At 43.8% G+C, this 16385-nt stretch overlaps 1 protein-coding gene across 5 annotated transcripts in view; it reads left to right on the top strand.

The window, feature by feature from the left end:
* LOC124007545 (patatin-like phospholipase domain-containing protein 7) overlaps nucleotides 1-16385 on the top strand; it is a 61871-nt gene that overhangs the window by 20556 nt on the left and 24930 nt on the right. For all 5 annotated transcript variants that reach the window (XM_046318196.1, XM_046318195.1, XM_046318194.1 and 2 more), the window contains 9 exons: nucleotides 3243-3448; nucleotides 3542-3673; nucleotides 4299-4422; nucleotides 5269-5382; nucleotides 12617-12683; nucleotides 12773-12922; nucleotides 13398-13461; nucleotides 14682-14850; nucleotides 15817-15999. In XM_046318196.1, the coding sequence (XP_046174152.1) occupies nucleotides 3243-3448; nucleotides 3542-3673; nucleotides 4299-4422; nucleotides 5269-5382; nucleotides 12617-12683; nucleotides 12773-12922; nucleotides 13398-13461; nucleotides 14682-14850; nucleotides 15817-15999 (1209 nt within the window). The remainder of the gene's footprint in view (nucleotides 1-3242; nucleotides 3449-3541; nucleotides 3674-4298; nucleotides 4423-5268; nucleotides 5383-12616; nucleotides 12684-12772; nucleotides 12923-13397; nucleotides 13462-14681; nucleotides 14851-15816; nucleotides 16000-16385) is intronic.

Raw genomic sequence — 16385 nt, 5'->3', positions numbered from 1 at the left:
GTTTTGTCAAGTCGGTTAGGACATCTACTTTGTGCATGAGACAAGTCATTTTTCCAACAATTGTTTACAGACAGATTATTTCACTTATAATTCACTGAATCACAATTCCAGTGGGTCAGAAGTTTACATTAAGTTGACTGCCTTTAAACAGCTTGGAAAATTCCAGAAAATGACGTCATGGCTTTACAAGCTTCTGATAGGCTAATTGACGTCATTTGAGTCAATTGGAGGTGTACCTGTGGATGTATTTCAAGGCCTAACTTCAAACTCAGTGGTGCTTTGCTTGACATCATGGGAAAATCAAAAGAAATCAGCCAAGACCACATAAAAATAATTGGTAGACCTCCTGAGTCTGGTTCATCCTTGGGAGCAATTTCCAAATGCCTGAAGGTACATTACATTACATTACATTTAAGTCATTTAGCAGACGCTCTTATCCAGAGCGACTTACAAATTGGTGCATTCACCTTATGAGGTACCACGTTCATCTGTACAAACAATAGTACGCAAGTATAAAGACCATGGGACCACGCAGTCGTCATAACGCTCAGGAAGGAGACGCGTTCTGTCTCCAAGAAATTAATGTACTTTGGTGCGAAAAGTCCAAGTCAATGCCAGAACAACAGCAAAGGACCTTGTGAAGATGCTGGAGGAAACGGGTACAAAAGTATCTATAGCCACAGTAAAACGAGTCCTTTATCGACATGACCTGAAAGGCCGCTCAATAAGGAAGAAGCCACTGCTTCAAAACCACCATAAAAAAGCCTGACTACGGTTTGCAACTGCACATGGGGACAAAGATTGTACTTTTTAGAGAAATGTCCTCTGGTCTGATGAAACAAAAATAGAACTGTTTGGCCATAATGACCATCCCAACCTTGAAGCACGGGGGTGGCAGCTCATGTTGTGGGGGTGCTTTGCTGCAGGAGGATCAGGTTCTCTTCACAAAATAGATGGCATTATGTGGATATATTGAAGCAACATCTCAAGACATCAGTCAGGAAGTTAGAGCTTGGTCGCAAATGGGTCTTCCAAATGGACAGTGACCCCAAGCATACTTCCAAAGTTGTGGCAAAATGGCTTAAGGGACAAAAAGTCAAGGTATTGGAGTGGCCATCACGAATCCCATGGAAAATTTGTGGGCAGAACTGAAAAGGCTCGTGCGAGCAAGGAGGCCTACAAACCTGACTCAGTTACACCAGCTCTGTCAGGAGTAATGGGCCAAAATGCACCCAACTTATTGTGGGAAGCTTGTGGAAGGCTACCCAAAACGTTTGACCCAAGTTAAATAATTTAAAGGCAATGCTACCAAATACTAATTGAGTTGTATATAATCTTCTGACCCACTGGGAATGTGATGAAAGAAATAATTCTCTCTACTATTATTCTGACATTTCACGTTCTTAAAATAAAGTGGTGATCCTAACTGACCTAAGACGGGAATTTTTACTAGTATTAAATGCCAGGAATTGTGAAACACTTTAGCCAAATACATTTAAACTCAGTTTATGTAAACTTCCGACTTCAACTGTATTAGCTGATTTTGCTAGCATGTAATACAAATCGATTTTTCTCTTCAGCCTTGTCCTATTCCTGATCAAAAGCCTTTGACTTGTCTGATAATCAGTGTGATTTTGTTTCTCTGAATCGGTCTGTATATTTGGTTAATTGACCTCTTGCTGGACAAGTGAAAGTGCAAGCTCATTTATTTGTTTTCTCATCTATCACTGATCAGAAACCTTTAACGTAGCCTAAATCAAGTGTATTATTGACGCAAGTAGTAGCCTTATATAGAGCCTTATATAGAGCCTATTTCCCTGTCGTCTCAATCCCACTGAAACCCCAAATCCTGACTCCTGTCTCGCATGAAAATTCCTAACTCGATTCTGTAATCCATAGGTTGATCGAAGCAGGTCTCTCGCCTATACATGTCAAAATACCGCTATGACATTTCCCCTGCTTCTCTGTCTCGTATCGCTGCCCATATGAGAGGCTACTTAGAGAATGTGTGTTCAACACACCTCGGGGGTAGCCTCGGCCTACTGCTGAAAATGCGCCGAGTTAATTGAGGAACATCGTCACGCTCCAAATTTATGAACATATTGGTGATCAAAGTTACACTCGTGACCAAATATCAGTTTCACTTGCTGTGAAATCTGGACATAGAGAAGCAGCCAAAGTCGACAATCTTATTTTGGGAGAACCCTAGCATAGTGACCCTAACATGGTGACCCTAGCATAGTGACCCTAGCATAGTGACCCTATAGCATAGTGACCCTATAGCATAGTGACCCTAGCATAGTGACCCTAGCATGGTGACCCTAGCATGGTGACCCTAGCATAGTGACCCTAGCATAGTGACCCTATAGCATAGTGACCCTATAGCATAGTGACCCTAGCATAGTGACCCTAGCATAGTGACCCTAGCATAGTGACCCTAGCATAGTGACCCTATAGCATAGTGACCCTAGCATAGTGACCCTAGCATAGTGACCCTAGCATAGTAACCCTATAGCATAGTGACCCTAGCATAGTGACCCTATAGCATAGTGACCCTATAGCATAGTGACCCTATAGCATAGTGACCCTATAGCATAGTGACCCTATAGCATAGTGACCCTAGCATAGTGACCCTAGCATAGTGACCCTAGCATAGTGACCCTATAGCATAGTGACCCTATAGCATAGTGACCCTAGCATAGTGACCCTAGCATAGTGACCCTAGCATAGTGACCCTAGCATAGTGACCCTAGCATAGTGACCCTATAGCATAGTGACCCTATAGCATAGTGACCCTATAGCATAGTGACCCTAGCATAGTGACCCTAGCATAGTGACCCTAGCATAGTGACCCTAGCATAGTGACCCTATAGCATAGTGACCCTATAGCATAGTGACCCTAGCATAGTGACCCTATAGCATAGTGACCCTAGCATAGTGACCCTAGCATAGTGACCCTAGCATAGTGACCCTAGCATAGTGACCCTAGCATAGTGACCCTATAGCATAGTGACCCTATAGCATAGTGACCCTATAGCATAGTGACCCTATAGCATAGTGACCCTATAGCATAGTGACCCTATAGCATAGTGACCCTATAGCATAGTGACCCTATAGCATAGTGACCATTTCTTGGTTATTAAATCGGCACTTCCAATTTTTCCGGTATAAATATGAATTATTCCCAGGATAGGAACTTGGGTTGATTTCCTGGAAAATATTAATCCCAGTGTCTTTTGCAGGAGGTGAGTGTGCAGTTTGTGATCTTGGGCCTGCTGCATGTGTACCAGCGGATGATCGACCGCGAGGAGGACACGTGTCTGTTTGTGACCCACCCCGGGGAGCTGGTGGGCCAGCTGGCTGTACTGACCGGCGAGCCCCTCATCTTCACTGTCCGAGCCCACCGAGACTGCAGCTTCCTCTCCATTTCCAAGACCCACTTCTACGAGTGAGGCACTCTGGGAATGCACACTGTCATATTTCATATGCATACATGCATGCACACTTCGACATTTAAGCGTGTGTGTGTGTGTCCCCTCAGGATCATGCGTGCAGAACCCACAGTGGTGCTGAACGTAGCTCACTCGGTCGTTCGGAGGATGTCGTCCTTCGTCAGGCAGATAGACTTTGCTCTGGACTGGATGGCTGTGGAGGCCGGCCGGGCAGTCTACAGGTAAAACCCCCTCTGTCCACACCGATGTCTATCACGCTCAGTTCAGCTTGACTGCCTTCACTGATCTACAGTATTTCCATCTACAATGAATCCCCAAGTGTGATTTAGTCTTAAAGGGATACGGCGAGATTTCAAGATTTTAGGTAGTTTTTTTCTACGTACCATTTCTATGTATCTGCATGCAGGTTTGGAGATGATTTAAAGTTAGCATATCTTTATGCTACATTAGCTCCCCCTCAAAAGCAGGGAAATAAGACTCAACTACTCCAAAGCTGGGTGGTCATTTAATAGTCTCACAAAGTAGTCGCTATTTGTGTCATCTTTTTAATTTGACTGATGATAATAAGAAACGAGATTCTATCCACTTCCTTGTTCTCTGTCGCATAGAGATGGCAGCGCATCTGCCCCATTATTGCGTCTGTTAGCGGGGTGTCAGTCATCTCCAAACGGCACCCGGAGACATAAGAATGGATTCCGTGAGTTCGTCTGACTCTGGGCAAGGAGAAAACAAACTGACATTACAATTCGGGAAGCTTGAATTTGTCTGGCTACAGTTGAAACAATCCTCTCTCTCTCTCTCTCTCTCTCTGTCTCTGTCTCTGTCTCTGTCTCCTCTCTCTCTCAGACAGGGGGATAAGTCAGACAGCACCTTCATAGTTCTGAGTGGTCGTCTGCGCTCCGTCATCATGAAGGAGGACGGCAAGAAGGAGCTGACCGGGGAGTACGGCCGCGGTGACCTCATCGGCGTGGTAAGGGGTCAAATGTCAGGTGGCACAATGGGTGGTACGCAGCCGCCGTAGCAAACCCATTTAGACACCGACACGGTTTTATGCAGGGTCATGAGTACGCCCCACCATGACATGGTTATTCACAACATCTCAGAGGTGGTGTGTGTGTGTGTGTGTGTGTGTGTGTGTGTGTGTGTGTGTGTGTGTGTGTGTGTGTCACTCATTCCAGAGAGGATTTAGCTCTGTTTGGTAACCCCTCTCCCTTTAATTCACTGCATTACGCTCCCATTGGCTGACTTGGATTTGCATTGCTGTGGCGATGCCTATGCTGCTAAGAATACCTGCCTGAGGCGAATCGTCCGATGCCATGGTTACCGGCTCCAGACGGTAGCCGTAGTTACGGTGTCCGTGAGGACAGAGTCAGGAGAGCGTGGAATGCGAGGATACAGAATTAGACCATGTGTGTACCAGCAGCACAGTGTCATTACAGAGATCAATCACTTTGATATGAAAGGTCACTGCCTGGCTGGCTTGTTGACGCTGATGAAAATGGACACGAGAATCACCGGGGCTTAAAAAGTCTGGCTCACCATGCTTTTCTTGGTCCGTTCCTCTGATCACTCATTTCTATCTTAAATAGTTATTTACATTTTCTGCACCAGTAAGTGCTTTTTAAAAATGAAATATGTTCCTATTTGTAGGGCTAAGATCACTTCAACTCCATATGAAAACAAGGAATGTGCAATGATTATTAAATCAATTGCAAGAGTGTTAAGGGGTAAGTTTGGTGCATAGTTCCTGTATAATGATTGAGGGATGATGCGTTGACCAATGGGAGCCTCTGGTGGTTGATGTGTCCCCATCCAGGTGGAGGCCCTGACCCATCAGAACAGAGCCACCACGGTGCATGCAGTACGTGACTCGGAGCTGGCCAAACTACCAGAGGGAGCACTCGGCTACATTAAGAGGAAGTTCCCACAGGTATGTAGGTCAACTGGCTTCATAGACTTAGATAGACGACTCTAATACCCAAAATTAATTAGGCTTCACCAAGCTCTGATGCTGCTGATGGTCATTAGTAGCCTACAAAACTTGATAACTGCCTGGTACTCAGCACCCTATTGTCCCTCTAATCACGGACATCAATGCAAATAGTTTGAAAATCTAATCAAACACTTCATGAGCTCATGCTGCGCAACATTTCTATAGGCTATGCAGTTGCATGAGAAAACAGAGTGATGGCCTCTATTAAAAAGAGGAGGATTTCTATAGCTTTCTATAGGCAAGGCCTACTATATTTATTTGTCAACTTTCCTAATGTTAAGCACATTGGTTATCTTTACAACCGGAGTAGCCTTTTGTTAAGAAGCCTTTTGGACCTGGACTTGGTGTTCCGGTACCGCTTGATGTGCTGTAACAGAGAACAGTCTATGACGAGGGTGGCTGGAGTCTTTAGGGCTTTTCTCTGACATCGCCTTGTATAGAGGTTGTGGATGGCAGGAAGGTTGGCCCTAGTGATGTAATGGGACGTAAGCACTACCCTCTGTAGTGCCTGGTATAGAGGTTCTGGATGGCAGGAAGCTTGTCCCTAGTGATGTAATGGGACGTAAGCACTACCCTCTGTAGTGCCTGGTATAGAGGTTCTGGATGGCAGGAAGCTTGGCCCTAGTGATGTAATGGGACGTAAGCACTACCCTCTGTAGTGCCTGGTATAGAGGTTCTGGATGGCAGGAAGCTTGGCCCTAGTGATGTACTGGGACGTAAGCACTACCCTCTGTAGTGCCTTGCGGTCTGAGGCCGAGCAGTTGCCATACCAGGCAGTGATGCAACCATGCTCTCAATGGTGTAGCTGTAGAACCTTTTGAGGATCATAGAACCCATGCCAAATCTCCTGTGGGGGAATACGCTTTGTTTCCACGACTGTCTTGCTGTGCTTGGACCATGTTAGTTTGTTGTTGATGTGGACACCAAGGAACTTGAAGCTCTCAACCTGTTCCACTACAGCCCCACTACTGTATATAGACTTTCTGTTTTGTCTACTGTCATTGACTTGTTTATTGTGTTTTTGGCTCGTTTACTCCATGTGTAACTCTGTGTTGTCTGTCTCACACTGCTTTGCTTTATCTTGGCCCGGTCGCAGTTGTAACTGAGAACTTGTTCTCAACTAACCCACCTGGTTAAATAAAGGTGTTCTCAACTAGCCCACCTGGTTAAATAAAGGTGTTCTCAACTAGCCCACCTGGTTAAATAAAGGTGTTCTCAACTAGCCTACCTGGTTAAATAAAGGTGTTCTCAACTAGCCTACCTGGTTAAATAAAGGTGTTCTCAACTGGCCTACCTGGTTAAATAAAGGTGTTCTCAACTAGCCCACCTGGTTAAATAAAGGTGTTCTCAACTGGCCTACCTGGTTAAATAAAGGTGTTCTCAACTAGCCTACCTGGTTAAATAAAGGTGTTCTCAACTAGCCTACCTGGTTAAATAAAGGTGTTCTCAACTGGCCTACCTGGTTAAATAAAGGTGTTCTCAACTAGCCCACCTGGTTAAATAAAGGTGTTCTCAACTGGCCCAACTGGTTAAATAAAGGTGTTCTCAACTGGCCCACCTGGTTAAATAAAGGTGTTCTCAACTGGCCCACCAGGTTAAATAAAGGTGTTCTCAACTGGCCTACCTGGTTAAATAAAGGTGTTCTCAACTGGCCTACCTGGTTAAATAGAGGTGTTCTCAACTGGCCTACCTGGTTAAATAAAGGTGTTCTCAACTGGCCTACCTGGTTAAATAAAGGTGTTCTCAACTGGCCCACCAGGTTAAATAAAGGTGTTCTCAACTGGCCCACCTGGTTAAATAAAGGTGTTCTCAACTGGCCCACCTGGTTAAATAAAGGTGTTCTCAACTGGCCCACCTGGTTAAATAAAGGTGTTCTCAACTGGCCCACCAGGTTAAATAAAGGTGTTCTCAACTGGCCTACCTGGTTAAATAAAGGTGTTCTCAACTGGCCTACCTGGTTAAATAGAGGTGTTCTCAACTGGCCTACCTGGTTAAATAGAGGTGTTCTCAACTGGCCTACCTGGTTAAATAGAGGTGTTCTCAACTGGCCTACCTGGTTAAATAAAGGTCAACTAAATCAAAAAAAGGAAAAGCCCGGCCGATGAGAATGGGGGCGTGGCTCGGGCCCCCTTTTCCTGTAGTCCACAATCATCTCCTTTGTCTTTTTCACATTGAGGGAGAGGTTGTTGTCCTGGCACCACACGGCCAGGTCTCTGACCTCCTCCCTCCTCATTGTTCGGTGATCACTGTTGTGCAGACTTAAAATGTATTAAAAATCAAAACACATAGCCTGTTTGTAGAACAACAAGTTACATGAATAACTGTATATTAAGTATAATATTAATATTAATTATAGATACCTATTTCTTTGTTAACCGCTCAACACAGAATAGGCGCATGTGCACACTCACTGGAAATCGTTTGAAGAAAATATCCTTTCAATGTAATCCAGCTATGTTCAATTGTATTCTTCATACTATAAAATAATGCCACGGAATCCTAAGCAAATCTTGTCTGCTAAATGAACTAGTGTAGCCCACAGCCAGATCAGGACCTACCATAAGGACAACTAAATGAACTAGTGTAGCCCACAGCCAGATCAGGGCCTAACAGAAGGACAACTAAATGAACTAGTGTAGCCCACAGCCAGATCAGGACCTAACATAAGGACAACTAAATGAACTAGTGTAGCCCACAGCCAGATCGGGGCCTAACAGAAGGACAACTAAATGAACTAGTGTAGCCCACAGCCAGATCAGGACCTAACATAAGGACAACTAAATGAACTAGTGTAGCCCACAGCCAGATCAGGGCCTAACAGAAGGACAACTAAATGAACTAGTGTAGCCCACAGCCATATGGCACAGCCAGATCAGGACCTAACATAAGGACAACTAAATGAACTAGTGTAGCCCACAGCCATATGGCATAGCCAGATCAGGACCTAACATAAGGACAACTAAATGAACTAGTGTAGCCCACAGCCAGATCAGGACCTAACATAAGGACAACTCAGTATGTTATTCTGTTCTTCTGAAATAGACTACCTTTTCTTCATATCATGTTTCTTTAGACCTGTCTAAAATAAATGATGGATTTATTGTGATGGTGTAGGCCATGTTACATGGATTTATTGTGATGGTGTAGGCCATGTTACATGGATTTATTGTGATGGTGTAGGCCATGTTACATGGATTTATTGTGATGGTGTAGGCCATGTTACATGGATTTATTGTGATGGTGTAGGCCATGTTACATGGATTTATTGTGATGGTGTAGGCCATGTTACATGTATTTATTGTGATGGTGTAGGCCATGTTACATGGATTTATTGTGATGGTGTAGACTATATTACATGGATTTATTGTGATGGTGTAGACTATATTACATGTATTTATTGTGATGGTGTAGGCCATGTTTGATGTATTTATTGTGATGGTGTAGACTATATTACATGTATTTATTGTGATGGTGTAGACTATATTACATGGATTTATTGTGATGGTGTAGGCCATGTTACATGGATTTATTGTGATGGTGTAGGCCATGTTACATGGATTTATTGTGATGGTGTAGGCCATGTTACATGGATTTATTGTGATGGTGTAGGATATATTACATGTATTTATTGTGATGGTGTAGGCCATGTTACATGGATTTATTGTGATGGTGTAGACTATATTACATGTATTTATTGTGATGGTGTAGGCCATGTTACATGGATTTATTGTGATGGTGTAGACTATATTACATGTATTTATTGTGATGGTGTAGGCCATGTTACATGGATTTATTGTGATGGTGTAGACTATATTACATGTATTTATTGTGATGGTGTAGGCCATGTTACATGGATTTATTGTGATGGTGTAGACTATATTACATGTATTTATTGTGATGGTGTAGGCCATGTTACATGGATTTATTGTGATGGTGTAGACTATATTACATGTATTTATTGTGATGGTGTAGGCCATGTTACATGGATTTATTGTGATGGTGTAGACTATATTACATGTATTTATTGTGATGGTGTAGACTATATTACATGGATTTATTGTGATGGTGTAGGTAGACTATATTACATGTATTTATTGTGATGGTGTAGGTAGACTATATTACATGGATTTATTGTGATGGTGTAGGCCATGTTACATGGATTTATTGTGATGGTGTAGGCTATGTTACATGGATTTATTGTGATGGTGTAGGCCATGTTACATGGATTTATTGTGATGGTGTAGGCCATGTTACATGGATTTATTGTGATGGTGTAGGCCATGTTACATGGATTTATTGTGATGGTGTAGACCATGTTACATGGATTTATTGTGATGGTGTAGACCATGTTACATGTATTTATTGTGATGGTGTAGACCATGTTACATGGATTTATTGTGATGGTGTAGACCATGTTACATGGATTTATTGTGATGGTGTAGACCATGTTACATGGATTTATTGTGATGGTGTAGACTATATTACATGGATTTATTGTGATGGTGTAGACCATGTTACATGGATTTATTGTGATGGTGTAGACTATGTTACATGTATTTATTGTGATGGTGTAGACTATATTACATGGATTTATTGTGATGGTGTAGGTAGACTATATTACATGGATTTATTGTGATGGTGTAGACCATGTTACATGGATTTATTGTGATGGTGTAGACTATGTTACATGGATTTATTGTGATGGTGTAGACTATGTTACATGTATTTATTGTGATGGTGTAGACTATATTACATGGATTTATTGTGATGGTGTAGACCATGTTACATGGATTTATTGTGATGGTGTAGACTATGTTACATGTATTTATTGTGATGGTGTAGACTATATTACATGGATTTATTGTGATGGTGTAGGTAGACTATATTACATGTATTTATTGTGATGGTGTAGACCATGTTACATGGATTTATTGTGATGGTGTAGACTATATTACATGTATTTATTGTGATGGTGTAGGCCATGTTACATGGATTTATTGTGATGGTGTAGACTATATTACATGTATTTATTGTGATGGTGTAGACTATATTACATGGATTTATTGTGATGGTGTAGGTAGACTATATTACATGTATTTATTGTGATGGTGTAGGTAGACTATATTACATGGATTTATTGTGATGGTGTAGGCCATGTTACATGGATTTATTGTGATGGTGTAGGCCATGTTACATGGATTTATTGTGATGGTGTAGGCCATGTTACATGGATTTATTGTGATGGTGTAGGCCATGTTACATGGATTTATTGTGATGGTGTAGGCCATGTTACATGGATTTATTGTGATGGTGTAGACCATGTTACATGTATTTATTGTGATGGTGTAGACCATGTTACATGGATTTATTGTGATGGTGTAGACCATGTTACATGGATTTATTGTGATGGTAGACTAGACATGTATTTATTGTGATTACATGGATTTATTGTGATGGTGTAGGTAGACTATATTACATGGATTTATTGTGATGGTGTAGACCATGTTACATGGATTTATTGTGATGGTGTAGACTATGTTACATGTATTTATTGTGATGGTGTAGACTATATTACATGGATTTATTGTGATGGTGTAGACCATGTTACATGGATTTATTGTGATGGTGTAGACTATGTTACATGTATTTATTGTGATGGTGTAGACTATATTACATGGATTTATTGTGATGGTGTAGGTAGACTATATTACATGTATTTATTGTGATGGTGTAGACTATGTTACATGTATTTATTGTGATGGTGTAGACCATGTTACATGGATTTATTGTGATGGTGTAGACTATATTACATGTATTTATTGTGATGGTGTAGACTATATTACATGTATTTATTGTGATGGTGTAGGCCATGTTACATGGATTTATTGTGATGGTGTAGACTATATTACATGGATTTATTGTGATGGTGTAGACTATATTACATGGATTTATTGTGATGGTGTAGACTATATTACATGGATTTATTGTGATGGTGTAGACTATATTACATGTATTTATTGTGATGGTGTAGACTATATTACATGGATTTATTGTGATGGTGTAGGCCATGTTACATGGATTTATTGTGATGGTGTAGGATATATTACATGGATTTATTGTGATGGTGTAGGATATATTACATGGATTTATTGTGATGGTGTAGACTATATTACATGGATTTATTGTGATGGTGTAGACTATATTACATGTATTTATTGTGATGGTGTAGACTATATTACATGTATTTATTGTGATGGTGTAGGATATATTACATGTATTTATTGTGATGGTGTAGACTATATTACATGGATTTATTGTGATGGTGTAGACTATATTACATGTATTTATTGTGATGGTGTAGACTATATTACATGTATTTATTGTGATGGTGTAGGCCATGTTACATGGATTTATTAGATTTGTTCAAATGTAGACGTTTCAAAGTTCTGCATCAGTGGCTCGTGAGCTATGTGTGGAAGCCAGGAGATGCTAAATGTGTTTGGTAAGTAACGGTCAATTACCGTGAGACCGACATTTATTTGCTTGACAATCACCAGCTGACAAAAATTTCGTGACCGCCACAGCCCTACATATGAGCATTACGTTCCCTAACTGCAGGTGGCTGTAAATCACCCAACCTTGGGTTTCATACCTGTTCAAACAACACCCTCCAGGTGGCAGTATGCACCCTTTCAGTTTGTTTACCAACTCATAGAAGTAGAGGAATACATGGACTACTTTAAAATAGAGATGGTGCCGCCCGTGCTTTCACAGATGCCATGATGGGACGGATACAAAGATGAGAAGTCTAACTTGGTCTATGACTGGCTTTCACTCCCTCACACACACTTCTCATTCACACACACACACACACACACACACACACACACACACACACACACACACACACACACACACACACACACACACACACACACACACACACACACACACACACACACACACACACACACACACACACACTGACGCTCTCTTTCTCTTGTTTTAGGTGGTCCTGTGTAGCTCAGTTGGTAGAGCATGGCGCTTGTAACGCCAGGGTAGTGGGTTCGATCCCCGGGACCACCCATACGTAGAATGTATGCACACATGACTGTAAGTCGCTTTGGATAAAAGCGTCTGCTAAATGGCATATTTTTTTTATATTTTTTAGGTAGTCACGAGGTTGATTCACCTTCTTGGCCAGAAGATCCTTCAGCAGGTCAATGGCCCTCTGACAGGTGTGTAGGCGTGCGTGCGTGTTTACAGGCACCTTGTGCACCCAGAAGGATCTAACCCCTCCATGGCTGTGTGTCTGTCCTCCTCCCAGCCCGGAGCCTGGCCCTGCACACCCCGGGCAGTAAGTGGGACGCAGGGAACCCGGCGTCCAACCTGTCTACGGTCACCGTGCTGCCTGTGTCTGAGGAGGTACCCCTCACAGCTTTCACACTGGAGCTGCAGCACGCACTCATCGCCATTGGTAACCACACACACATTCCACCTCTCTCTTCATCGTGTCAGTTCAAGGCTGTCTAGACAGTGCAGTTCAGCAGTGTTGCCTTTTTATAGATTTCTCATCTATATAGATAGGGGGGGGTGACATTGTGTTTATGCCCGGGTGCTGTTTCCTATGATCTAATATTCTGCTGAGGCTGAATTAATGATCCCCATTCATGGGGACCTTGAATTGGCCGTCCTCCCTCCTCAGTAGAATGAGCTGTGTTCCGCTGGTCATCTCTTAGAAAGCTGTAGGGCCTGGGGAGTGATATGAGTGAGTACAGTTAGACTATGACTCATTTTGTATTTAATTCTGCATTGTTGGAAAAGGACCCGTAAGTAAGCATTTCACTGTTAGTCGACCCCTGTTGTTTACGGAGCACGTGACAACTACAATGTGATTTGATTTAGGTATGCCCTTTCCACAGACCTGACCTAAATTGTCCTTCTTCATATAGGCCCCACACTTCTACTGACCAGCGACAGCATCAAGCAGCGCCTGGGTGCGGCCGCACTGGACAGGTGGGCTTGACTGAACGGGGTTGTGTGCATCTTGAACTGCCCACATGCATTATAAAGGGTCCCTTATATTTATCTCTCTCTACCTCTCTACCTCTCTACCTCTCTACCTCTCTACCTCTCTACCTCTCTCTCTCTCTCTCTCTCTCTCTCTCTCTCTCTCTCTCTCTCTCTCTCTCTCTCTCTCTCTCTCTCTACCTCTCTCTACCTCTCTCTACCTCTCTCTACCTCTCTCTACCTCTCTCTACCTCTCTCTACCTCTCTCTACCTCTCACTACCTCTCTCTACCTCTCTCACTCTCTCTACCTCTCTCTCTCTCTCTCTACCTCTCTCTACCTCTCTCTACCTCTCTCTACCTCTCTCTACCTCTCACTACCTCTCTCTACCTCTCTCTACCTCTCACTACCTCTCTCTACCTCTCACTACCTCTCTCTACCTCTCTCACTCTCTCTACCTCTCTCTACCTCTCTCACTCTCTCTACCTCTCTCTCTCTACCTCTCACTACCTCTCTCTACCTCTCTCTACCTCTCACTACCTCTCTCTACCTCTCTCTACCTCTCTCTACCTCTCTCTACCTCTCTCTATCTCTCTCTACCTCTCTCTACCTCTCTCACTCTCTCTACCTCTCTCTACCTCTCTCACTCTCTCTACCTCTCTCTACCTCTCTCACTCTCTCTACCTCTCTCTACCTCTCTCACTCTCTCTACCTCTCTCACTCTCTCTACCTCTCTCACTCTCTCTACCTCTCTCTACCTCTCTCTACCTCTCTCTACCTCTCTCTACCTCTCTCTACCTCTCTCTACCTCTCTCTACCTCTCTCTACCTCTCTCTACCTCTCTCACTCTCTCTACCTCTCTCTACCTCTCTCACTCTCTCTACCTCTCTCTACCTCTCTCACTCTCTCTACCTCTCTACCTCTCTCACTCTCTCTACCTCTCTACCTCTCTCTCTCTACCTCTCTCTACCTCTCTACCTCTCTCTCACTACCTCTCACTACCTCTCTCTACCTCTCTCTACCTCTCTCTACCTCTCACTACCTCTCTACCTCTCACTACCTCTCTCTACCTCTCTCTACCTCTCTCTACCTCTCTCTACCTCTCTCTACCTCTCTACCTCTCTCTACCTCTACCTCTCTCTACCTCTACCTCTCTCTACCTCTACCTCTCTCTACCTCTACCTCTCTCTACCTCTCTCTACCTCTCTCTACCTCTCTCTGTGTCAGTGTTCATGAGTATCGTCTGTCCAGTTGGCTGGGCCAGCAGGAGGACATCCACCGTATCGTGCTCTACCAGACAGACTACACCCTGACCCCCTGGACCCAGCGATGTATCCGCCAGGCCGACTGCATCATCATTGTGGGACTGGGGGAGCAAGACCCCGCTGTGGGGGAGGTACGGGGGGAACCAGGAGGGACTGGGGGCTCTGGGAGGGGAACTGATTTTGGGAAATGGAATTCTACGGCGCCATCCTATGAGTCTGTCACTTGTAACACATTTGGACTGTTACAGAATCATTTATGTGCTTCCACAGAGGGTGTAGCAATATGTTTGCGTGCGTGACCACACTTACTCAATTTTGCCTAGCCTTTGAATATCTTCAGTGGCAGCAAATGCTTCAGAAGCAGAGGAAATAGGCCCCTCTCCTGGGGTGTAATCCTTCGTGCAAACAGTTGCAATCAAAACAAGAGTTTCTATTGGACAAATTCCGGTAGGATGCTCACCGTTCTGTTTGACTGACGGAGGGACGGACAAAACACACCGGGACCTCCCATGTTTGTTGCAAAACTAGCATTAGGCTTTTGGAGAGGTTAGCTAGCTTAGCGTGTTAGCATGATGCTTAGGGAGAGGTTAGCTAGCTTAGCGTATTTCCATGGTGCTTGGGGAGAGGTTAGCTAGCTTAGCGTGTTAGCATGATGCTTAGGGAGAGGTTAGCTAGCTGAGCGTATTTCCATGGCGCTTGGGGAGAGGTTAGCCAGCTTAGCGTGTTAGCATGATGTTTAGGGAGAGGTTAGCTAGCTTAGCATATTTCCATAGTGCTTGGGGAGAGGTTAGCTAGCTTAGCGTGTTAGCAGGCCACTGATGTGGGATTAGGGTCAGTGCAGATCATTGGGTTCTTTAGTCATGCCTGGGTCTTGGTGGCAGGGTTGACCTCGCTGACCTCTTATCCCTGATATGATATCCATTTACTAAGATAAAGAGAGGAATACCAACCAGTCACAGACTCAAGTGGCTTGATACTATTGTGTAAGAAACTACTCTCCTCTCAGTATGCAGTACCTGCCTGTTTAATTCTGGACAAACTATGTCCTACTTCTCCTTGGCCAACCTCTAGTTGACCCCTGGCCTTTGACCCTGTAGTTGGAGCAGATGCTGGAGGGCAGTGCGGTGAGAGCCCAGAAGCAACTGGTGTTGTTACACAGGGAGGACGGCCCCCCGCCCCAGGGCACTGTGGAGTGGCTCAACATGAGGAGCTGGATCTCCAGGCACCTGCACCTCTCCTGCCCACGCAGGGTCTTCTCCAAGAGGAGCCTGCCCAAACTGGTACACACACACACCTGATCTTCCCAAACTGGTACACACACACACACACCTGATCTTCCCAAGCTGGTACACACACACACACACCTGATCTTCCCAAGCTGGTACACACACACACACCTGATCTTCCCAAGCTGGTACACACACACACACCTGATCTTCCCAAACTGGTACACACACACACACACCTGATCTTCCCAAACTGGTACACACACACACACACACACACCTGATCTTCCCAAACTGGTACACACACACACACACACCTGATCTTCCCAAACTGGTACACATACACACCTGATCTTCCCAAACTGGTACACACACACACACACACACCTGATCTTCCCAAACTGGTACACACACACACACACACACACACACACACACAC

The sequence above is a fragment of the Oncorhynchus gorbuscha genome, linkage group LG20 (assembly GCF_021184085.1).
Source record: "Oncorhynchus gorbuscha isolate QuinsamMale2020 ecotype Even-year linkage group LG20, OgorEven_v1.0, whole genome shotgun sequence".
Taxonomy (NCBI): domain Eukaryota; kingdom Metazoa; phylum Chordata; class Actinopteri; order Salmoniformes; family Salmonidae; genus Oncorhynchus; species Oncorhynchus gorbuscha.
This window is presented reverse-complemented; position numbering and strand designations above follow the sequence as displayed.